The sequence below is a fragment of the Molossus molossus genome, unplaced genomic scaffold, assembly GCF_014108415.1.
Source record: "Molossus molossus isolate mMolMol1 unplaced genomic scaffold, mMolMol1.p scaffold_m16_p_17, whole genome shotgun sequence".
Classification (NCBI taxonomy): domain Eukaryota; kingdom Metazoa; phylum Chordata; class Mammalia; order Chiroptera; family Molossidae; genus Molossus; species Molossus molossus.
In genome coordinates, this window is record NW_023425352.1 from 21,162,466 (window position 1) to 21,186,269 (window position 23,804).

Below are 23,804 nucleotides of genomic sequence, written 5' to 3' on the forward strand. Positions count from 1 at the left end.
GTATAAATGTAATAAAAGGACTCTGGTTTGGCATAGAGAAGGATTCATTAACTAAACAGTATTCTTAGAAGCAGCAGCCAATGTCTATATTGCAAACCCATGTATTGCAATACTATTTTTCCTAAAAGATGCTTTGTTATAAAACTCATTGTTAGAACATGACTACCAGATCTCTTTTCACCAGAAGTACCATTAATGTATCTTTGAGAGGCATACAAGTACCTTAGCCAGATGGACTGAGAATTACAATACTGTGTAGGATTCAGCAAGCTTCAGCTTCACCCACCAGCATCCACTGTGAGTCACAGTCATAGACCCTCTTTTACAGTCTCTATCCTAGAACCTGGCATGGCATTAGTAAATCTCAACTTGGTGTCCATGGACTTCTGGACATCAGAAGTAGATAGTCCTAGAGGAGTCACAAGCCCCTTGATCTGTACAGAGTTTTGCATGTGTATTTTTTTTCTTCTAGGAGAAGAGTTTATAACCTTCTCCAAGGGATCTACAGTCCCAAATAGGTTAAGAATTGTTACAGTAGAGGAAAACTCTATTACTGCTATCCATGTTCTACCTAAATATCTGGGTTCTGAAAAAGTATAACCCCATTTTCAAAGAAGGAAGATTCCTATTGTTTTGAAGGACCTCTTATCATGTGTGTTCTGCCAGTGTAGTCTCGGAAATGTTCACCAAGTTAAGCCAGTTAAATCATTATTCAGGCACAGAATGCAGTGTCTGTCATCAATTGATTTGATTTCCCCACCCCCTGCCATGAATTGTTCACTTAGTGCATTATGTGTTTCAGACCAGACAGTCTGAAACAAATGCAGACTATAGCCTCAAGGCTTTGGCAGGGAAAAAAATAAATGTGGATACACGGAACAGAGAACATACCGTTTCTGAATTATCCGGGAGGCATAGTTGTCTCACTGAACCAAAACAACGCTTTTCTCAGTGGAAGCAAAAGAAACCACAAAACAAGTTATGTTGGTGGGATTCATGTGACTTTTAATTCTTATTTTACTAATGTTTTACAGTAAGTGTGGGGAGTAAAGACAGGATAGAGTGAGGGAAAGGAAGAAGAGAAAAGTATCTTTCGAGTTCCTTAAACTATGGAAGCATGTGCTAGGATAAGAAAGTTCAGTAAAAGCCTCACATCCTTTTCACCACAGAGCTCTAATGGAGAAGTGTGACAGAGACATGGCAACTCGTTAGCTCTGGTGAAGTGACTGCTGGCAGAGAATTAATCCTGCATCAAACTTGGCACACGTGGAAGACTAGGCAATGCAGCTGCTGCAGTTAGGCAGGCGAGAAGTTGATCCTCCAGAACTTACTTCCTAGCATGTGAGTAGGAGCATATGTGTCCCTTATCTGGTCTGGGTGTCTCCTCCTCTCCAGCAGGGAGCCCACCAACCATGCAGCAGTGGGAAAACTGTTGGGCAAGACTCTTTTAGAAAAGAGAAAGATTGCTTTTTTTATATTTGCTGGTGGTATTGATTGACCAGAGTGACTTCTTTTGCTTTGGGGCAGTAGCATTGTGTCCTGGTAATAACATAATCTACACTGAGCACTCTTAAAAGGCTTAAGAGAGTGAAAACAAGGCCTGTTTAGGAACTAGACTGGTAGCAAGGGGGATATGTGGATTCTAAGGATAAGGGCATGAAACAACTAATTCTATATCACCACAAACGAACCGACAGATAAATGAGACCTTCACTTTTTCCATTCGTACAAATATTCACCTCTTCTAGCTTATATTACTAAATCTAAGGTCAGCTTAATCACAGCTTGGGATCTTGGGCTAACTATTACTGTGTTTCTAATATTAAGGTGAAAAGCTACATTCTTAATTGAGTAGGATTTTTTTTTTTCCCTAATTAAATGAATTTGTTAAGCTGAAAAGCCTAAAATCTACAGAGTCTTCATTATTTTATATATTGAAGGCAACCCTTAAAACTTATCACTGCCATTTTTGTTTTAACCTGCAGAATTGGAAGGATATGAAATGGGCAGGGGGAAGTCATTACATGAATCATAGAAATGGTCAACATGCATCTTATTTTACCCATCAGAAAAGAGAGCTAAAGGGGTAAGTTCTTTTGAGGAAAGTCTAAATGTGTTTAAAAGGGGAAAATACTACACTAGCTTTTTTTTTTCTGAATAGAAGAAAAGAATATATGGAATTGAGGGGTGTGGGAGGAAAAGTGTCCATTAAACACCTATCATTTGTGAAACGGTCATATTAGAGTGGTCGGGTGTGGACCATTAGTTTGTCTTTGGCAGTGATCTTATATTTTAGATATCTAGAGTGAGATTATACAGCTGGGCAATGGTTGGTTATAGTGAGTGAAATAGGTTTTAATTTCAATTCACAACAAATGATGATGATCACAGATTTAGCACCTTAGTTTGTACTTCCTCTGTACGTGAATCATCTATCACTGCAAAGCCCGAGTTCTAGGTGAGAAAGCTGTGTTCTTAGATAACTCCTCTGTGATGGCTCTAGGACTGCAGTTTGCTCCAATTTAAGGGTGGTTTTCTTATTAGAGAATGTAAGCATTCGATGCTAAATGTGAGACTGAAGCCTTGAAGACATTTTATAGTGGTGACAGGTGTATTGGGTCAGGAATAGGCTGTTTAACAAGGCAAATGCATATTATCCCCTCTTAAGCGTTAACTCTTTTTAAGCAACAGAATTATATTTTTTGGCTTGAAATGGTGCTTTCTTCTATATTTGATTTCTCGCTTTTCTTAGTAGATACTACTGTCTCCTCCAATATTTCTTCAAAACTTTCCTCTATCTGGGAGGTTTTCTTAGAGACTACCTTAGAAGCCTCCTCTTCCTCCTCCTCCTCCTCCTCCTCTTTCTTAAGAGACAGCCCAGTGGATGACACTTTGGAAGTTGTAGAACTGAGGATTCTAGGCGGGAGCAGATAACCTGGATTGGGAAGTGGATTCAGCCCTAAAATGCTTGATCCACTGGTGCTAAAACGTGTCTCTTCGCCTTCCAGCAGCTTCCTATAAATCAAACAGAAAAAAATAATCTCAGGAGGCCAACTTGCAACTTTTAAAAAACGAACTTAACCCTGCGGCTCCTATTCATTTTAGAAAGATTCTGTAAGACTTCATAGTTTATTCATGAGACTAAGACCAATATTGAACCCCAAGGCTCAAAGGCTTGGAGTTATCCAGCACATGCGTGCATGCTCACTCAAACACCACACACACACCCATCTTCCACACCAACTGTGTTGAGAGCTCTGTCAGCTTTCATCCTATTCACAAATATATTAACAAAGAAAAAACCTACAATTTCCCTTGGCCTCATCACACTCATTTTTGGTACTTATAGTCTACAAACCTCTAGAGAAAAGTAATTTTGCTAATTAACATAATAAGTGCAATAGGATTATGGAGGTGAGAAGTTCACAGAGGAGGAAAGAACTGTCTAATTCTGCCTGAACTTGAGATCTGTACTTTTGCTATTTTTTTATTTTAATTTTAAATTTTTTCATTGATTTTTTTTTTTTTTAAGAGAGAGAGAGATAGAAACATCAATGTGAGAGAGAACATTGATTGGCTGCCTCCTGCATGCCCCCTACTGGGGATCAAGCCCGAAACCCGGGCATGTGCCCTGACCAGGAATCGAACCGGGACCTCTCAGTCTATGGGATGATGTTCAATCCACTGAGCCACACCAGCCTGGCAAGATCTGTACTTTTTCAATGTACAGGAGTACAAACGGTGTGGAACCAGCAATATCAAAGACCAGTGAATGAACCTGTTTCACATCCCAGAATTTTTCTCTGGCTGGTCTAAATGGCATTACAAAAGAGTGGCCCCAATACTTTGTTTCTTATAACTAACAGTTATCATCCTTTCTTTAAAATAAAAAATTCAAGACACTATCAGATACTCTTGAAGCTTCATTTTGAAGTAGTATACATAGTGTAAAAATAAAAAAGAAAGAAAAAAAAATGCTTAGATAGATCTGAGGTTGAATCTGAAGTCTTCCATTTATCAGCACTGTGACTATGAGTGACTTACACAGTCCATGGTTCAAGTTTCCTCATCTGCACAATGGGAATGATAAGACCTGACACCTAGATCATGTATATTGCAGTATCTAATAGAGTGTCTGGCTCATAGTAGTCAGTCAAAACCTTTTATTAGCTGCTGTTAATACATTTTTAAAGGTAAATGTTCACCTGAATTATTACCTTTAGTGGGAATCAGGGAGATACTGCATCTATTAGGACTTTCTATGCTGTATAAACCCTATTTTCAAAGTTAGAGTATGGTGGGTTTATTTCAACCTCTATATACTCACATTATCCCTTTAAATTTTAGCAGAGGTAAGTAGAAAAATCAGGACTAGCAAGGTGGAAATGGGATATAATCAAGTCAAGTGACAGAGGGATCAGTGATATCTTTCTTCATCTTCCCTCACCCATAAGAAATAGGAAAGACTAGAACCTCTTATTTAGGTAATGCTGCCCCAGGAGATTGCACTTGCTTGGGTGAGCATGCCCTTTGAAGTACCTGTAAGCTGCTATCTCAATGTCAAGAGCCATTTTGACATTGAGCAAGTCCTGGTATTCCCGAAGGTGGCGTGCCATCTCACTCTTGGTGTTCCTCAGATCATTCTCCAGTTGCCCAATACTATCCTGAAAAGCAACATATCCAACATAGTTAGGCCAAAACCAGCAGAAATTCATTGAGATTTCCACAAGTCAAGGATTCTTGAACTTGACTACACATTAAAACATCCAGACCTCTCCCCTACCCCTGCCCAGTCAAGATTCTGATTAATTTGCTCTGGGGTGGGGTCCCATCACCTAGATTTTTCCATAAAGGTCTCTAGGAGATTTGGATGCATGGTGAAGGTTAGGATTTTCCACCACAGGGCACATGGTTCTCAACTGAACACTAGGGAGATATATTTTTTCTTTTTTTTAAATCCTTACCCAAGGGTATGTTTATTGATTTTTTTTTTTTTAGAGAGAGAGAAAAAGGGAGAGGGAGAGAGAAAGGGAGGGAGAGAGAGAGAAAAAGAGAGAAAGCGAGAGAGAGGGTGGGGGGGGGGAGAGAGAAACGTTGATGTGACAAAGAAACATCAATCAGTTGCCTCCCATACACGCCCTGACCAGGGATGGAACTCAACTGGGAATCGAACCCACAACTTCTTTGTTGTATAGAACGATGCTCCAGCCAACTGCACCACCCAGCTGGGAGGGAGATATTTTCTTTCTTTCTGTTTGCTTACCATCCCTTCCTTGCTTGTTGTATTTGCTGCTAACTCACTTGTTGCATGTCCTTTCCATAACCCAAAGCCTCAGGTTAGGAGCTTAGATTTAGAAAATTCTTACTGTGGAAAGCACAGAGGACAGCAAATCTTCTCTGCTTCCTTTCATGTTGATGATTTCCTGGAAGTCTGCCACTCAGTCACCTGACTGAAAGCATTTTACTCGACAGATAAGGAGGAAGCAGAAATACTTTGTGGAATTTTTTATCCACATGGCAGATTTAAATTATAATATTAAAAAAAAAGAGAAAGAAACCAGGTTTATGTAATAGTTTTGCTCCAAATTCTTCCAGGTGCAAACCCAGGCATAGAAGAAAAATAGCTTTAAATTTGTGATTCTAGAGCAGCCAGAAGGATCTTTTATTTGTATATATATTTTTAGATTTAATTTATGTTTATTCTTGAAAAGCATTACAGCTGTCTCTCCTTTTCCCTCTGCATTGACTCCCTTCTCCCCATCACCCCTGCCTTCACTGACCTGCTGCCTGTATACATTGGTTATGCATATATGTGTGTAAGTTCTTTGGTTTATCTCTTCTCACCTCCTTCACCCCCTTCCCTCTAAGGTTTGTCACTCTGTTCCCTACTTTCATGTCTCTGGATCTATTTTGTTCATCACCTTATGTTGTTCATTACATTCCACAAATAAGTGAGATCACAGCATATCCTATTGTTTACCTGCTTAAAGTCCTCCAATGCCTGTGGAATAGAGTCCAAACTCCTCAACATGACCTATACTGTCCCCCTTGTTCAACATGCCAGCTACCCTGGCCTTCTCTTTTGCTGCTTTGACCTACCAAGCTGCTGTCCCAGGCCCTTTAGGCTAGCTATTTCCTCTGTTTGGAATGCTCTGGAGTGGGTCTTTATAAGGCCCACTTCGTGTTCATAAGACTCAGTCAAATGTCCTCTACTCAGACAGGTCTTCCTGGCATCCAACTTAGGTATTCTCTCCACACTGATCTCGCACATTATCTTACCTCAAGTCAGGGCAGCTGCTAGCCCATGAAGAAATACTGTGCAAATTAGAAAAATGTGACCTCCCTTGAGAGGACAAATTTTTAAAAAGCACCCACTTGAAAGTGGCCAGTGTGCTCAGCTCTAATCATTATCTGAAATAGTTTCCTTCTTCATTTACTAGTTTACTAATTTAATTCATCACCTTCCACTATAATGGGGTTTTTCAGCCTTGGCCCTATTGACATTTTGGGCTGGATAATGCTTTGTTGTGGGGAGCTGTTCTGTGACTTGTAGGAGATATATATATATATATATATATATATATATATATATTTTTTTTTTTATCCTCACCTGAGGACATTTTTCCATTTTTTGTTCAGGTAGAGTGGGAGGGAGAGAGAGGAACAGAGAGAGAAAGAGAAACATCGATGTGAAAGGAACACATCGAGTGGCTGCCACCCACACAACCGACCAGGGCCGGGGACAATCTGCAACCGAGGTACGTGCCCTTAGCGGGAACCGAACCCGGGTCTCTCAGGACCGCAGGCCGACGCTCTAACCGCTGAACCAAACCGGCCAGGGCACTTGTAGGATATTTAGCAGCATCCCTGGCCTCTACCCACTAAATGCCAGTAGTACACATTCTCCCTCCCAGTTGTGACTACTAAAAATGTCTCTAGACATTGCTAAAAGTCCCCTGGGGACAGATTGCTCCTGTTAGAGAACTGCTCTAGAATGTAATTCCATGGAAGCAGGGACCCTTTCTGTCTAGTACACCCCTGGAAGACGGAGCCTAGCACAGTGCACACTGGAGATGCTCAGTGAATTAATTGTTGAATAATACCACATAAGCACTTCTTTTTTAATGACCTGACAAGGTATAAGCAAATAACCCATATAATTCAGTTGCAACTTTGTCAACATGAAGAGCATTATGACTGAGAATTACATTATGAATCAGTGATGCAATAAACATATCAGAAACCTCAAGAAAGTAAGTGCTGAAGGCGGGGGGGGGGGGGGTCTTGTAATTCCCCTTGTGTGGGGATGATAAAGTCTTGGTGAAAGATAGTATTAACGCCTCAAAGGGTATAATTTCCAAATCAAGAGAATCTGCAGAAAGATTTAAAATTCATACCACTTGCCTGTACTATAGATATTGATAGGAATACCACAAAGGAGAGACTCAATTAAATGATGGCTACAGAGCAAGGAGTGATAAGCAGTGGGGGAAATACATGTTATACTGGACAGCAATGGAAATATTCCAAGGTGTGTTAAGGCATGAGGGTTTATACCCTGGCCAGTTTTGCTCAGCGGTTAGAGCGTCGGCTCACGGACCAAAGAGTGCAACCAGTCAATGTGTCTCTCTCACATAGATGTTTCTCTCTCTCTCTCTCCTTCCCTCCCACTCTATCTGAAAATCAATGGGAAAATATTCTCGAGTGAGGAGTAACAAAAAAATAAATAAATGAGAGAGAGAGAGAGAGATCATGAGGGTTTAAAAGGATTTTTACCAAGAAATTTTACTTAATGGTTGCTATTTGAGGTTAAATTAACCTATAAGCAAGTCTACTAGTGATGCTAGTAAACGAATCAATGTTAACTGTGGTAAGGGGGAAAAGAGTCTAGGTGAGGCTTAAAAAGGAGAAGGTATTCTCATTATGCAAAGGAACAGGAGAAATTCATGAAGAGAAGAGGAGGATTTCATCAGGATCTTTGAGTGGTAATTCATGCCCTGCCACAAATATCTAACATATCTCAGTCAGTTATCTATATTTTTGTCTCTTCAAAACTTCCATTTCTGCATATGGAAAATTGGAAAGTTTATTCCTTACTGAGGTATTCAGAGATTCTCAAGTTGGGATTCTAATTTAATGCACCTCATATTATTACATGCTTCCATTATCTATTAAATTAGATAATAGGCATTAGAATAACATTTGTCACATAGGAACTGCTCAATAAATGTTAGTGGCTTTTTTTATTGTTAATATCATACCATATGACTCTCTACCCTTTTAATCATATCAATAAATTAATCATGATAAATGATTACTCCTTAGATAACTAAGGAAAGCAACTTATAACTTTAATATTGAATAGTCAGAGGCATATCATTAAAGCACTAGTTTATTTTTTTAAATAACAATTTTGAATAAAAATATTTCTGAAGTGGGTTGTACCACTCTTAATTAGGACATTAAACATAACACAACCTTTCTCAGCAACTGCAGGTTATGAAAATGATCAATTATTTTTCTATAATTCTTGATGTCTTTTATCCTTTAGGTCAACTGAGGTATACCAGGCTGCTTATTTCTACCCTAAAGGACTCCAAAGAGCAGTGTTTGAACTAATGTTTGCTACTTATTGGTTTTCTTTGTCTTGAAAGAACGGATCTACTTCTCCCTGAAATGCCTGACTCCAGTGGTCCCTTCTTCTCTATCATGCTGCAGGATTGAAATCCAAACAAAGTGCTTTAGAATTATGTCAAGTAAGAATGAATAGGCTGGGGCATCAGAGAGGTAATATATAATTTAGAGATAGATATTTTTGTCTTGTTAGCAGGTTAATTAGGTTGTTTTATTTTTAAAAATTATTGTTTCACAGTGTGTTTTCTGGAAAAAAAGATTATTGGGGAGTTGAGTTCTAGATAGATGAGATTTCCTTGCACTTTTTATATTGCACATTTCACATGTCTATTTCATGGATCAGAGTAGACAAAAAGCATGACTTTGCTCCTTTCAGAAAGAATTGTGCTGATTGCTGATCATTGCTCTTCAGTGTCTCCTCTCTTTGTTTGCGCTCTTTGTTTCCCTACACCAGGCTGCCTGGCCTCGCCCTTCAAAAGCTCTTCCAAAGATGGCTTCCTGCTCATGAAATCTAAGCAAAGCACTGCAGTCTGCCCCCTCCCCCAAGCACACAGCTGCTGCTGGCTTAGCTTGAGGGAATGGGAGAGAGGCACTCCCAGCTCCAGCTGGGGTCTCTCCTGGAGTCCATAAAACAGGTGCTGAGCATCTTCCTCAGGGCTGAAAGGATGTGGGCTGGAAGTAAGAGAAAGAACTGGCTACACTAGCATCTGCACAGTACTATAGATTTCATCACTAAGGGGCTCTCAGCCAGACAACAGTTACGAGTGTAGCCATCCGGAATTACTACTCTGCATAATAAACTCACATTGAGAGAGAGGAAATTTTTATATATGATCCCCCATGTGCCTTATTCTCCCTCCTGTCTTTGTTTTATCCCCATATTAATTTTTTTTAGTCCCTACCATACTAAAACACCTTGTATTATATAAACTGGTTTACACTAGAAAATGTGGTTTAGGTTATTGCACCCCAAAATCAATCTGAGGAACAACAGGATGCAGTGTTTTTATTGAAAACTCTTATCCTTGGACCACACCTACTTGAACTACTAAATCCATACCATCAGGAGTGGGCTTGAGAATCTTTTCTTTAAGCCCTCAAGTGACCTTGGTCTGTCAATGGTTTTAGGACCCAGTAATTTCTATTTTTTTTTGTAAAGGAGCTATCATGGTGGCCCAAATGACAGTAATACAGTGAGGTAGAGAGGGTCAAGAACAAAACAAAACAGAAAGCATATGGAAGAGTTAAAGACTAAATAAATGTAGCTTTTTTTCCCCTTGAATTCTAAATTCAGGAATTAATCTATCAGACTATAGATTTATATGCAGGCACTGCCACTCCCAATCTCCAAGGGATGAGCCCCTTCCTGCTATTTAATTAGGCGGTATTCCAATTGCATACTGGAGAGAAGAGGGCAGACTTAGCTCCTCTCCCTGGAGAGCATTAAATAATGGTGATCTTGATTGTTCAGCAAGGTCTTTCAAGGAAAGCTTTAGCTTTCCAAGACTGACCATAGTATAGGGCCAGGGACCCAGTACCCTTCAAAAATGTCCTTAAATATCTTTGGGAAAATGGGGGCTCTAATGGTGGTGAAGCAGCTATGCAGGAACCCAAGTCGCCCTGTTTTAGAAATGAAAAAGGCTTCAGCCAAAGAGGATGATCGCATCTGGCTTTTGAAGACAAAAGCTCTAGCTCTTCATCATTTCTCCTGTTGCCTGAGTGGACCTCTCATGCACCACTGTGTACTTACTATGTCACCTTGAATAATATTTACCCTTTCAAAATGTAATAAGCTTTTTCTCCTCAAATAGGCTGTCAGCTCTCTGGAGCAGGGAAAAACGTGACTTTTAATAGGGCCTTCCTTTGCCTCTTGGAGGGTGGCAAGCTTGCAAAAGAAAATGAGCCTACTACTGATCACTGAAGCAGAAGAAAGAGAACAACCTCCCATTACTGCAGTGAAAAGGGAGGGGGGACTGGGTGAGAGGGCAAGAAAACAATGGCTGAATCTCATTGTGCAGAAGGAAGCTTTTCATCTTCATCAGTACTGCTGAGATTGTTAGAACAACCAGAGGATACCCTTGTGGCTTCAGGCCTTTAGGTTTTGTAGGCAAGGATGTGAACCTCTCTTCAGCCTTAGGTCCCAAGGGATAGGAAATAGCTTTCTGTCATATTATATCTTCCACCCCATCAGCAGGTCCACTGAGGCACTGAAAGCAAAAGCTAATGGGGGCAGCACTGCAAAACTGCAGACAAGCCACAGTTTCTGTTTTGTTTTCTCTTGTAGACTATGTCTACATTACCTACTATTGTCTAACACTGAAAGCCTTTTAATGCAAACAAAACAAGCCAAACAATATTGCCACTACTGTTTAGAATGCAGGGGCTATAAAAAGCAAACAGAGGACATGGCAAAGCCCAATTCAGATGGCAGTTGTGGGTAAGTGATCCTTTTTGTAGAACTATCAGGCTAGCCCTTCAGAAGATCACCTAGCTCATCCTTTGAGGCTTCTAGAAGAAAACACAAAGCTTCAATGAACTAAATGTGACTAATCCAGATTTTCTAGAGGGTAGGCCACTAAGTGAAAATTTCAAGTTACAAATCTTGAAGCAGAATATATGTCTTTACTTGAATACTACTGTAATTGCAAACTAACCAAAACAAATAGTCCAAGCAAACTTTCTTCCTTTATCAAAGAAAATAATTTAAAATGAATAACAAATATCTGTACACCAATGATTATTCTTTATCTCCAGATTAAAATCATACTTTTGAGGTTTCACTTCTTTCTTGTATGTATTTTATTAATGTTCCCCAAACCCTATTAATTTAATCAAGTGTAAACTTTTATCTTGGCTAGAATAAATTATTGCAAGTTCTTAATTATTAGCTTCTACCCAATGGAGCTTTTATTGTACCTTGAATCTGAACCACGCTATTTATATTATTTTCTACACTTTTTTCCTGCCTCTGTACCGTTATGGTCATAAGCCCAGAATGTTTTATACAGAAAAATTGAAGATGCAGTGGTCTTTGTTTGGAGAAAAAAAGGGAGGAAAGAGCCAATCACAGGAGCTTAGAGGAAAGGAAAAGATGAAAAATAAGTGGCCTATAACAAAGATAGAACCTATCTCTTTGATTTATCACATTCACTTAGATTGGGAAATGTTAAGAAAATAGGCATTTTCAAGTGGGACTTCACTGCTGCTGAGCAGATTAAGTGGTTTTTGTTCAGTGTTAAGCCATCCATGAAAGTGAATATTGATGCTGTCCACGGGGTGACCTTTGATTGCAGGTAGCCAAGACTGATGTGTTGGTGTTGCAGAAGGAAAAAAATATCGAAGCAGTTAATTGCCTAGAGAGTCCTAACTGGGACATGCGACGGGGGAGAGATTTCTGAGATGGGAAGAACTCGAGATCAGCACCGAGGACAGCGCCCCGACCATTCTCTTTTCCTCACTGATGTAAAGCTTTCTTTAGGAAGAAATATCATCAATCGGTCGACAAGGGAACCGTGTGTGTGTGTGTGTGGGGGGGTGTATATGTGTATTGGGGGAGGGGTAGAGCAAGCAAGAACAGGGTGGTTATGCTAGCCTAACCACCCATCTCATTGGTTTCCAATTTTTACTCTTTTGAAGATAAATCTTCAAAGGAAATGGGGTACAACTCTTCCCAGTTCAGTCTAACATTCTTCCCCCAAACCTAGGGCAGATCACACTCTATCAATATTTATTCCCCAGCGTACAGGAAGCCTTTCAAAGTCAACAAAAGAAACCAGAGAGCCGAGACAGCACCGACAACCATGGAGAGGGTGTAACCCACTTCCGTTGGACTCGCTCCTACTTTGGGTGGGGAACTGTTCTTCAAGTCTTACGCGTGTATATTTCCACTTGCTGACAGGGAGGCATGAGTTCGATTTTTGGAATCTGAAGAAGAGAAGCTAAGGGTTTCTTTGTTAGAAGGGCTCGTAAAAGGATGTGAGGGGCATGAGAAAAGGGCGTCCAGGCCCGTAAAATTATCAGTGGAGGGTCCAGAGGTTTGTTTGCCAAGGCATTTAGCCCACGTTCTTCCCTTCTCCCTTGCCCTCCCGTCAGTTCCTTGGGCCACAATTGTGCGGGAAAGCGCAGGACGGGGTGGGGCAGGGCGCCCCTCCCTATACAGCACTCCAGCCCTTACCTGGTAGCTAGCCACTTCAGCACTGTGTCGCTCCTCCAGCTCCAGGATCTGCCTCTCCAAGGATTCATTGGCTCCACGAAGGCCCTCAATCTCGATGGTGCGTGCCTGTAGCTGGCGCCGGTACTCGTGAATCTCCTCGCGGCTGGCCCGGATGGCCTCGGTGCTGCGCGCCGCCTGCTCGTTCAGGTTGGCAAACTTGGACTTGTACCACTCCTCGGCTGATTGCAGGTTCTTGGCGGCCAGGGACTCATACTGGGCGCGGATCTCCCTCAGCGCCGAACTCAGGTCTGGTTTAGCTACAGCCACATCCACCTCGGCCACTGCCTGCGACGATGCCTGCAGCGTGGCCAGCAGCTCGGCCACCTCCTCGTCGTGCACCTGGCGCACGAAGGCCAGCTCATCCAGCAGCGACTCCACCTTTTTCTCTAGGTCTAGGCGGGCCAGCGTGGCACCGTCCACGTCGCGCTGCTGCGCCTTCAGGGCGCGCTCGGCGCCTTCGCGCCCGCGACTCTCCTCCTCACAGCGCGCCCGCAGCCGCTGCACCTCCTCCGCCAGCCCGTCGCGCTCAAGGAGGGCCTGTGCACGAGCCGAGCTCGCCTCCTCCAGCTGCGCGCGCAGGTCTCGCAGCTCGCGCTGGAAGAGCTCGCCAACGCGCGAAGGCTCAGCGTGGCGCTGCCGCAGCGCGGCCAGCTCGGTCTCGAGCGCGCGATTCTGCGTCTCCAGCTGATGCACCTTCTCGATGAACACCGCGAAGCGGTCGTTGAGGCCCTGCAGCTGCTCCTTCTCGTTGGTGCGGATAATCTTGTACTCATTGGTGCGTGCCGCCGCCTGGCTCAGGTCCAGCCCGTCGGACACCGGAGGCCGGCGGTAGGCCAGGCCCAGGCCAAGAGACGAGGCCGAGGAGCAAGCGGCCGAGGAGGCCACATTGCAGCGGGACAGCGACTGCGAGCGGTAGCTGCCCGCGCTGCCAGTCCCGGAGAGGCGCGAGGACAGACGAGAGCTGTCTCCGAACACCTTGCGATAAGAAGAGGGGCCACACAGGTAGTGCTCCGAGCCGAAGTTCATGGTGCCGGGACCAGGGCAGGGAGAGCGACTGCGGCAGTAGGTACAAAGGAGAGGAGAGGTGCGCCAGGCTGGGCTCGGTAGGGCGTTGTGCACCGGATTTTAAGGCGCTGGGGTTGGGGCGGTGCGTTGGGGCGGTGCGTTGGGGGCGGAGCTCCTGCTCCGGGTCTGGCGGAGAGAGGGAAGGGGGGCATCGGGATCGCGGGCGGGGAAGCGCAGTGATTACCGCAGCTGCGCGCGCGACGGTCCTAGGGCGCTGGGACAGAGATATTTGTGTAGGAGCCGCCCCCGTCCACACTGTCCCTCCCCAAGGATCGTCTGACTTGAGTGCAGGGTTGCCTAAACGACTGAGGTTTGTCATCCAGAAACCGCACAGTTCTGTCGCGTCCCTTTACCCTGTCCTAGGGTTTTCTGGGAGGTGTTCCGTACGTCCATTCTCACCCCGGAGCTCCCGAGGATGAGGCCCTGTTTTTCCAGTTAGAGTGGGGACCCAAACGGGAGGCTTTGTCCTTCCCTCAGCCTTTTCGGGGTTCCCAGGGGGGAAGTGGGTCTACGTCAGAGGGCATCTTATCAGCTGTTCCTCTGCAGCTCCTGGGACCGCCAGGGGCGGGAGGCTGCGCGGAAAGACTGCGACACCCCGGGAAAAGAAGGGAAGTAGGTAAAGTGCGCATGGGCCTGAGTTGCAGAGTGGAGAGAAGCGGAGGAAAGAGCTGGGATGGCCGCAATGGGCACAGGTGAGGTGCCCCAACCATTTGTAAAAGTGTGCTGTCACGTTCACCACAGTCCCCACCACTCTCCGTTGAATTTCGCCCACTTTCTTAATTCCTTTACTTTACCTGTCTGGCCCAATAGGCAATTTGAGATTTTAGTCTGTGTAAATCCTAATCTGGTTTGTGGGAACCCCTTCCTGTAGAGATCTCTCTTTGGACAAAAGAGGTCCCTGTAAACAGATCCCCAGGAATGGGGTAGAATGATGGTGCCCTGGCCGGTTTGGCTCAGCGGTTAGAGCGTCGGCCTGTGGACCAGAGAGACCCGGTTCGGTTCCCGCTAAGGGCACGTACCTCGTACCTTGGTTGCAATTTGTCCCCAGCCCCCGTTGGGGTCATGTGGGTGGCAGCCAGTCTATGTGTCTCTCTCACATCAATGTTTGTCTCTCTCTCTTCCTCCCTCTCTCCTTCCCGCTCTATCTGAAGATGAATGCAAAAAGTGAGGATTAAAAAAAAAGAATGATGGTAACTCAGCTGGCCTCATTTACCACGGGAGAGGGGGTACTCAAAGAATGGGATCTGGAAAAGATGAAAGCTGGGAGGAGTCAGTCTGGGATCTGCAGTATGTAGTACTCACCTTCAAGCTTATAATATCTCTCTGGGTGTGGCTATGACTGTGGAGAGAGAGTAGAACTGTTTAGTAGATTCCAGAATTTCAGACTAAAGACATTTCTTGATCTTGGAATCTCAAGGAATTAGCTCTAGAGTAAGTTTTAACTTCATGGGGGGAAATATCACCTGAGACAAGACTGGAGGAAGGGGAAAAGGAGTCCTATGGGACTTTGGAGCATATCTCCTGGCTTTGTACTTGGTCATGGGAGCTGGTCAGGCCTTGTCACAGCCTGTGCCTTGGTTCCTTATCACAGATCAAACCTGAGCTGGAGAGACTCAATTCTGAATACTTTGGGTTCAGAAAGACCTGGTGAGGTAAAGAGTGGGAGAGTGCTTACATCGCTGAATAATATACTTCCTGCTAGTCATTATGCCAAATCTTTTGCATAGGTTTATCTCCTTCTGGTCACTCCTCAAGGTGGTCCTTACCTCTTTCTTACAGATAAAAAACCAGGGCTCAGCTACAGCACTCTGCATGAAGTCACTAGCACCAAACATACATTCTTTCCTCACCACATAATTGTACTTCTTAGATCAAGGAAACTCTTGGTCTCATTAAGTTCCATGTAGCCAGGATAAGGCTAAGTGAGTTTCAGAAGAGTTTTGGCCAATAACAAAGTAGTAGACTGGGTTGTAATTGAAAGAACACTGGATCCAGAGTCAGCGGTGATGGGTTTGAATCTTGGTTGCCACCTACTAAGCATGTGGAGATAATAACACCTTCTTCCCAAGGTCATGAAAGATTTAAGCTGATGCACATAAAGGTGCTTTGTAGGCTGTAAAGGTATGAGGGGCTACTGCCATCATTGTCTTCTTTCAAATAAAGGGGCACTATTTACATATATCAACAGCAGTATACGAGTTGGATTTAGTGGTGGGGTTTCAGAAAACTATACACCACATCCTTGTACAGGCTGCCCTTTGGGAGAGAGAATACAGCCAACCTTGACTGACTGTGGTTCTAGGGGCCAGTGTGAGGATGGCTCACAATCGTTGCCCCACTGCAATGTAGAAACCACAGATAATTAGAAAATCTTACTTCTGGACCATATTTCCAATTTCATTTCATCCATGTTATTCGGGACTACTAAAAATAAGCAAAATGCCCTGGCTGGGGTTTCACCTTTTTTTCTCCTTCCATCCACTGGCAAAACACACATAGAACAGAAGAAAGTATATAAAAGACCCAAACGATCCAGCAAAGGCGTAGTGGTCCTGGACAATCTAGAATGGGCTGCAGTTTGCATTTACTCAACAATTTACCTGACATTCCCAGCTGAGATTCCCCCATGAGACTTATACTTCCCTTTCCTGGCAACCCACCCCATAGGCCCAAGACATTTGGCTTAAATAATTTTAGCCCAAAGCTGTATTACAAAGGAGTGATCTTGGCGGAGCCTCAAACCACAAGGTCTGGCTTGGTTTCCTGAGGGATTGCCCTGTCTTCATCTTCCTCTGATGTCAGACTCAAGCACTGCAGACACAGTGGTGTGTCATTCCCAGGTTCTCCTTCATGCCACATCCTCTGTGGCCTCTCTGTGGCATTTGGCAGGGCTCACCACTCTCCTTTGTTTCAGGGACTTTGTTTTCAGCCTTCTGCTCTTCTCTCATATACTCTTTTTTAAATTATTAGGTCTCCCAGAGTCAGGGAGGCTTCGTGGTCAAGTCTTCTTCCTAAGAGATCTAGCTTTGCATCATGGTTCTTCCTAGTCATTGGACTTTGAATAAATCACTGTTATTTGCTGAACCTTAGTTTCTTCATCTGTAAAATTTCAATAAAACCATCCCCCTGAGTGGTTTCCATTCTGACTACTCATTAGAAGCACCTGGGAACTTAAATTCAGATGCTTAGGCCTTATTCCACACCCACTGAACCTAGGTTTAAGAACCCTTGATATAGCTCTCAGGAGATTCTGTGAAGTTTAAATGAGATTATGTATACAAAGAGGGGGTATCACAGTGCCTGCTATGCCCATGCTTAGTAAATGATAGCTATTAGGAGTATCACCTTCTTATTTTATCTATTCAATAAATATTTACTGAGTGCAAGGCACTGGACTAGGTGCTAGGAATAACGTAGATGTGGACTCTGCCTCCATGAGATTGGCAGTCTAGCAAGAGAATCAGAGGTTACAACACTAATTACACAGTTAATTGTTAATTATAATTTTGATAAGTGCTCTGAAGGAGAGTACACATTTCTGTGGGGCATATAACAAAAGGCCTGACCTATGCTGATGATTCCAAAATCCCTTTTTCCAATTTCCAACCCTTGTTGGATATCTCTTCATGAATGCTTGCTGGTCTTCAAATACTTTATATCCAAGAGTGAATTTATCATCTTCATCTAGCCCCTCCACTCCAGCCCACTTCTTGGTCTTGACTTTTCTTTCTCATCCCTGTTCCTCTGCTGGTGCAATTATTTCTTCCTGGAATTTTCTCCTCTGCCCCTACTACAACTGTTGAATTTTTTTTTTTTTTTTTTTTTTTTTATCCTTACCCGAGGACATTCTCCCATCTTTTGTTCAGATAGAGTGGGAGAGAGAGAGAGAAACATTGACGTGAAAGGGACACATCGAGTAGCCGCCACCCGCACGACCCAACCAGGGCCGGGGACAAACTGCAACCGAGGTATGCGCCCTCAGCGGGAACCGAACCCATGTCTCTCTGGACCGCAGGCCGAAGCTCTAACTGCTGAGCCAAACCGGCCAGGGCAACTGTTGAAATTTTTAAGATTCAAATGCCACTTCCTCCATGAAGCTTCTCCTGCTATTTCCAAAGTAAAGTGATCCTTCCCTCCCATGAATTCTTCTCTTCCTACCCATAGCTATACGTGGCTTATAGTTATCTAGTATTTTCTGCTATAATTATTTGTGTGCTTCTCTAAACTGAACTGGAAGCTTCTAGATAAAAGTTCTCCTACATCTATGTATCTCTCTCAGCATCTACCATAGTGTTAAACACATGTGAGGTGACAAAAAATATGGTTGAAATCTTTTGGGGAAAAATCTTTGGTATGACACCAAAGGTGCGATCCATCAAAACAATGAATAAATTTGACTTCATAAAAATGAAAAAAATCGTTTGCTTTGTAAAAGACCCCGTTGAGAAGATGAAAAGACAAACCACATGCTAGGAGAAAATATTTGCAAATTGCATATCCAACAAAGGATTTGTATCCATAATATATAAATAATTCTAAACACAGCAGTAAGAAAACAAATATTTCAATTAGAAAATGGGTAAAAGACTTGAACAGATAGTTTACCAAAAGGGATATAAAAATTTCAAATAAGCATATGAAAATATGTTTGACATCACCAACCTTCAGGGAAATACGAATTAAAACTATAGTACTGGCCAGTTTTGCTCAGTGGTTTAGAGTATCAGCCCACAGACTGAAGCCTTGCAGGCTCCATTCCCAGTTACATACCTGAGTTGCAGGTTCAATCCCAGGCCCCGGTCAGGTCCCTGCAGGAGGCAAACAATTGATTTTTCCCTCTCACATCAATGTTTCTCTCTCCCTCCCACTCCCTCCCTTTCACTCTACCCAAAACTCAATGGAAAAATATTTTGGGGTGAGGATTAACAACAACAACAACAAAACTACAATGATATGCTCTATATACCTACTAGAGTGGCTGAAAAATGTTGACAATACCAAGTGCTTACAAGGATTCAGAGCATCTGGATCTCTTATCTGTTGCTGGTGGGATTATAAAATGGTACAGCTACTCTGGAAAACACTTTGGCAATTTTTATAAAGTAAAACATACATTTACTGTATGATTCAGTAATCTATCTCCCAGCTCAGTAGTTAGCCTGAAAAAAGAAAACCTATGTTTACATAAAAATCTGTGAGTGTTCAAGCAGCTTTCTTTAACCATATATATATATATATATATATATATATATATATCCTCACCAGAGGACATTTTTGCATTTATCTTCAGATAGAGCAGGAGAAAGAGAGGGGGGAAGAGAGAGAGAGAAACATCGACATGAGAGAGACACATCGAGTGGCTGCCACCCACATGACCCCAACTGGGGCCGGGGACAAACCGCAACCGAGGTACATGCCCTTAGTGGGAACTGAACCCAGGACGCTCTGGTCCGCAGGCCGACGCTCTAACCGCTGAGCCAAACCAGCCAGGGCCAAGCAGCTTTCTTTATAATGGACAAAAATAGTAAACAACCCAAATGTCCTTCAACAAGTGAATGGGTAAACAAATTGTGATACATCCAGTATTAAAAACAATGAACGATTCTCTAGTACACTGCTGGTGGGAATGCAGACTGGTGCAGCCACTATGGAAAATACTATGGTGTTACCTCAAAAAATCAAAAACTGAATTGCCATTTGATCCAGTGATCCCACTTCTAGGACTATAACCTAAGAAGCCTGAAACACCAATCAGAAAGAATATATGTACTCCCATTTTCATAGCAGCACTATTTACAATAGCTAAGATCTGGAAACAGCCCAAGTGTCCATCAGTAGACAAATGTATAAAAAAGTGGTGGTACATATACACAATGGAGTACTATGCAGATGTAAGAAAGATCTCTTATCCTTTGAGACGATATGAAGGGACTTGGAAAGTATTATCCTAAGCGAAACAAGCAAAGCAGAGAAAGACAAATATCACATGATCTCACTTATTTGTGGAATATAATGAACACAACAGTCTGAAGAATAGGGTAGACCCAGAGACGTGGAAGTAGGGTACAGACTGACAACCATCAGAAGAGGGAGTGGTGGGGGGAAGGAAGAGATAAACCACAGAACTTATATGCATGTACACATAACCAATGGACATGGACAACAAAGCTGGTTATGGGGTAGGGGGATGGAGAGGAGGGTGTCAATGGGGAAAAAAAGGAGAAACATCTGTAACAAAAATAAATTAATAAAAAGTTAAAAAAAAATGAACGATTGATGAATATTTGGAAAAACTTGGATGAATTGCAAAGGCATTACACTGAGTGAATAAACTAATCTCAGCCCTGGCCAGGCGGTTTAGTTGGTTAGAGCATCATCCTGTACACCAAAAGGTTTCAGGTTCAATTCCTGGTCAGGGCACATACCTAGATATCGGGTATGATTCCTGGTCGAGGTATTTATGGGCAGCAACCGATTAATGTTTCTCTCTCTCTCTCTCTCTCTCCCTCTCTCTCCGTCTTTCTCTCTCTCTCTAAAAATCAATAGAAACATTCCCTTGGGTGAGGATTAAAATAATAATCAGCCCTGGCTGGTTTGGCTCAGCAGTTGGAGCATCGACCTGTGGACCACAGAGTCCCGGGTTTAGTTCCTGCTAGGCCCTGCTACGGGCATGTACCAAAAAATAAATAAATAAAAAATAATCATCATCATCATCATTATTATCTCAGCATGTTATGTATTATGTACTCCATGTGTAACATTCTAGAAATGACAAAATTATAGTGAGAGAGGACATATCAATGGTTGATGAGTTAGGGTTGTAGAGAGGATATGACTATAAGGGGGTAACATAAGGAGTTTTTTGTGTGTGGTGATGAACAGTTCTTTTACTCAAATCTATACATGTGATAAAATTTATAGAGCAAGAGAAACCTAGTACAATCCAAATTCACATAAGGTATGTAGTTGAATTCATTTGTTGTATCAGTGTCATTTTGATAATGTATTATGGTTATGTAAAATGTTATCATGGAGAGAGAGCTGGGTGAATGGTACCTGGGAACTTTCTGTACTATTTTTGCAACTTGTATTAAACTATTTCAAAGTAAGAAACAGTTCTTTGAAAAAAAAATATTTATTTATAAAATCTGTATATATGTATGTATATAAATAGGCAAATGTTCTTTGGAGTTACACACTGAAGTATTTATTTATTATTATTATTTTTTAAATTAATCCTCACCAAGGATATTTTTTCCATTGATTTTTAGGTAGAGTGGAAGGGAGGGAGGGGAGAGCAAGAGAGAGAAACATCGATGTGAGAGAGACACATTGATTGGCTGCCTCCAGCATGACCCTGATTGGGGCTGGGGATCAAACCTGCAACCCAGGTACTTGCATTTGACCGGGAATTGAACCCACAACCCTTTGGTCCTTGGGGAAACACTCTAACCACTGAACCAAACTGGCCAGGGCCATACTGGCCTATTTAGAGTTGCAATATTGTGGTTTATATAACTTACTCTCAGATGTGTTGGTAAAAACAATGCACACACATAGAGAGGGAGGAAGTAAAGCAAATGTGGCAAAAAATTAACAGTGAATACAGGTGTTTATTGTCCTTGTCTTGTAACTTTTCTCTAGGTTTGAAATTTTCAAAATAAAAAGTTAGGAAAACTTACTAAGATATAAGTAGATAAGTAAATAGGTAAAGTAAGCCAAAAAGAAACATCACCCAAATCTGGTATTGAACCAATGACCTTCAGTCTAACACTCTTCCAGCTTCAACTGACTGTGAAGTCTTCTCACCCCTCTTTCCTGCCCAACAGTAGAAAAATTCTACTTGTTCTGAAGTATTAGAATAAAGTCAGAATTCATTCTCTGTTGGGAGTATTTTTAAGCCAATTATTTTATTGGGGAGACAGATTACTCAAATGTTAATTGGTTATAGACAAAGGAAAGAAACATATTAAAGTCAGGTGTGTTGGTAAAGGAATCAGAGTACTAAAGCCTCTGCCCAACACATATTCTGAATCCAGGTTTTGTATTTCTCCAAGGCTCAATTTGTCACAGGTCACTATTCAAAAGATTCTGGAGACCAAATGAGATAGGATTCTTTCAGTTATCAACCAAGAGTCTTCAGGTCTTCTCTCAGCCAAGGCATCCAGTGAAAGTATAATTTATGTTTCAGATTCCTCTGGAGGATTATGAAGTCTCTTTCGCATTGCATTGCCATGCTCCCTGCTCTTGGTCCTTTTTTCCATGTAGTCATTCTTGAAGCATTTTCTCATCTTCCATTCAAGATCATTGCAATAACCAAAAAAATTCATAATGCTGTGACCATACACAAGAATAAACTCAAAATGGATAAAAGACTCAAATCTAACCCATGAAACCATAAAAATTCAAGAAGAAAATGGAGGCAGCAAAATCCCAGACATCACATGTAGCAGAATTTTCACCAATACATCATATTTTTGTGACATTCCTTAAGTAGGTTAATCAAGATGTTGCATTCTTCAGTGTGCAAGTGTGGAGATAAGTCAAGATGCATCTTTAGGAGGTGATGGAGTATGGCAGAGCAACCAACTCACAGCCACACCAGGGAGGCTGAAGTGGAATTCACCCAGGGAGGCTCCTCACCCCAAGACTGCCTTGCCTGGGCACCAGAGCCAGGGCAGCTCCTGGTAGAGAACATCCCTACACCTCCCACAGCTGACCCACTTACCCCTGTTGGGAGTATTTTTTTTTTTTTTTTTTGTGGTACGTGCCCCTAGCAGGAACCGAACCCGGGACTCTCTGGTCCGCAGGCCGATGCTCGACCACTGAGCCATACTGGCCAGGGCCTGTTGGGAGTATTTTAAGTGCTATTGCAAGTTCTTGATGTTACCATAGTCATCTAAGGGACATTTACTGAACCCTGGCTACATGCCGGCTGCTGGAATTACCATAATAAAGATAGAAGAGATAAAAAGTCTCACTTTCTCAGATTAATTTAAATTTTTATAACTGTAGAATCATATGCATTTTATATACTGTTTTTGAACTTTCTTTTTTCACTTTGTAAATTGTAGCCATTTCCCCATATCAGTAAGATAGACCTGTATATTTATTTTTACAGTTTAGTGCAGTGTTCAGTTGTATGGATGTACCTCAATTTGTTAAATCAGTCTCTTGTTGGACTTTGTGTTATTTCTAATTTTTCCCTTTTAAAAATACCCTAACCCTGGCCAGCGTGGTCAATTGGTTCAGTGTCATCCATCTGGTGCACCAAGAGGTCACTGGTTGGATTCCCAGTCAAGGGTCAGGGCACATGCTTGGTATTGGGCTCCATCCTCAGTAGGGGGCATGCAGGAGGCAGCCCATTAATGTTTTTCTCTCTCATGGATGTTTCCATCTCCTTTCCTCTCTCTATAATCAATAAAAACATATATTTTTTAAAAATTTAATTTTTAAAAAAGAAAATGTATTATCTGAGTGAAATCCAGATTTAATCTCTACTTTGCCTTAATCAACCAACATTTATTGAATGCCTACTGTGTGTTTGATGTTCTTTTTGTGAGAGGAGACATGAGACATGGTCACTACCCGCAAAGGGGCTTAGGATTAGTTGAAGAGTTATGGCTAACTTGAGGTTCTAACTTAAGGACCACTATAAAGCAGTATGTAGTTGATTGCACACCATATATGCTAAACACTCAGAGGGAAGCCCATCCCTGTTATGTGACAAGTTTTAGATTACTTATTTTTTCTTCCTAGTTTTTTGTTTGTTTGTTTTTGTTAATCCTCACTCAAGGATATTTTTCCATTGATCTTTAGAGAGAGTGGGAGGGAGGGAGGGGCAGAGATAGAGGGAAACATCAATGTAAGAGAGACATACCGATTGGTTGCC

At 42.3% G+C, this 23,804-nt stretch overlaps 2 protein-coding genes across 2 annotated transcripts; both read right to left on the reverse strand.

Moving 5' to 3' along the window:
- Positions 1-984: 984 nt before the first annotated feature.
- On the reverse strand, positions 985-13,941 carry INA (internexin neuronal intermediate filament protein alpha). The gene is made up of 3 exons (XM_036265982.1): positions 12,809-13,941; positions 4,540-4,664; positions 985-3,015 (listed from the first exon to the last, which is right to left on the reverse strand). Exons 1-3 carry the CDS (start codon positions 13,871-13,873, stop codon positions 2,694-2,696), a joined length of 1,512 nt encoding a protein of 503 aa, XP_036121875.1. The 5' UTR covers positions 13,874-13,941; the 3' UTR covers positions 985-2,693.
- An 8,151-nt stretch (positions 13,942-22,092) lies between these two features.
- LOC118632792 (COX assembly mitochondrial protein 2 homolog) lies at positions 22,093-22,466 on the reverse strand. The gene is made up of 2 exons (XM_036266031.1): positions 22,381-22,466; positions 22,093-22,246 (listed from the first exon to the last, which is right to left on the reverse strand). The coding sequence occupies exons 1-2, from the start codon at positions 22,464-22,466 to the stop codon at positions 22,093-22,095; spliced, it is 240 nt and encodes a 79-aa protein (XP_036121924.1).
- Between the last annotated feature and the right edge of the window lie 1,338 nt (positions 22,467-23,804).

Excerpts from the sequence above, each read along its gene's own strand:
- INA (XM_036265982.1), bottom strand. The coding sequence starts at position 13,873 with ATGAACTTCGGCTCGGAGCACTACCTGTGTGGCCCCTCTTCTTATCGC. Across the intron at positions 4,665-12,808 it reads CTGAAGTGGCTAGCTACCAG|GATAGTATTGGGCAACTGGA; the intron begins GTAAGGGCTGGA and ends GTTGCTTTTCAG. Across the intron at positions 3,016-4,539 it reads ATTGAGATAGCAGCTTACAG|GAAGCTGCTGGAAGGCGAAG; the intron begins GTACTTCAAAGG and ends TTTGATTTATAG.
- LOC118632792 (XM_036266031.1), bottom strand. The coding sequence starts at position 22,466 with ATGCATCTTGACTTATCTCCACACTTGCACACTGAAGAATGCAACATC. Across the intron at positions 22,247-22,380 it reads GAATGTCACAAAAATATGAT|CATTATGAATTTTTTTGGTT; the intron begins GTATTGGTGAAA and ends GTATGGTCACAG.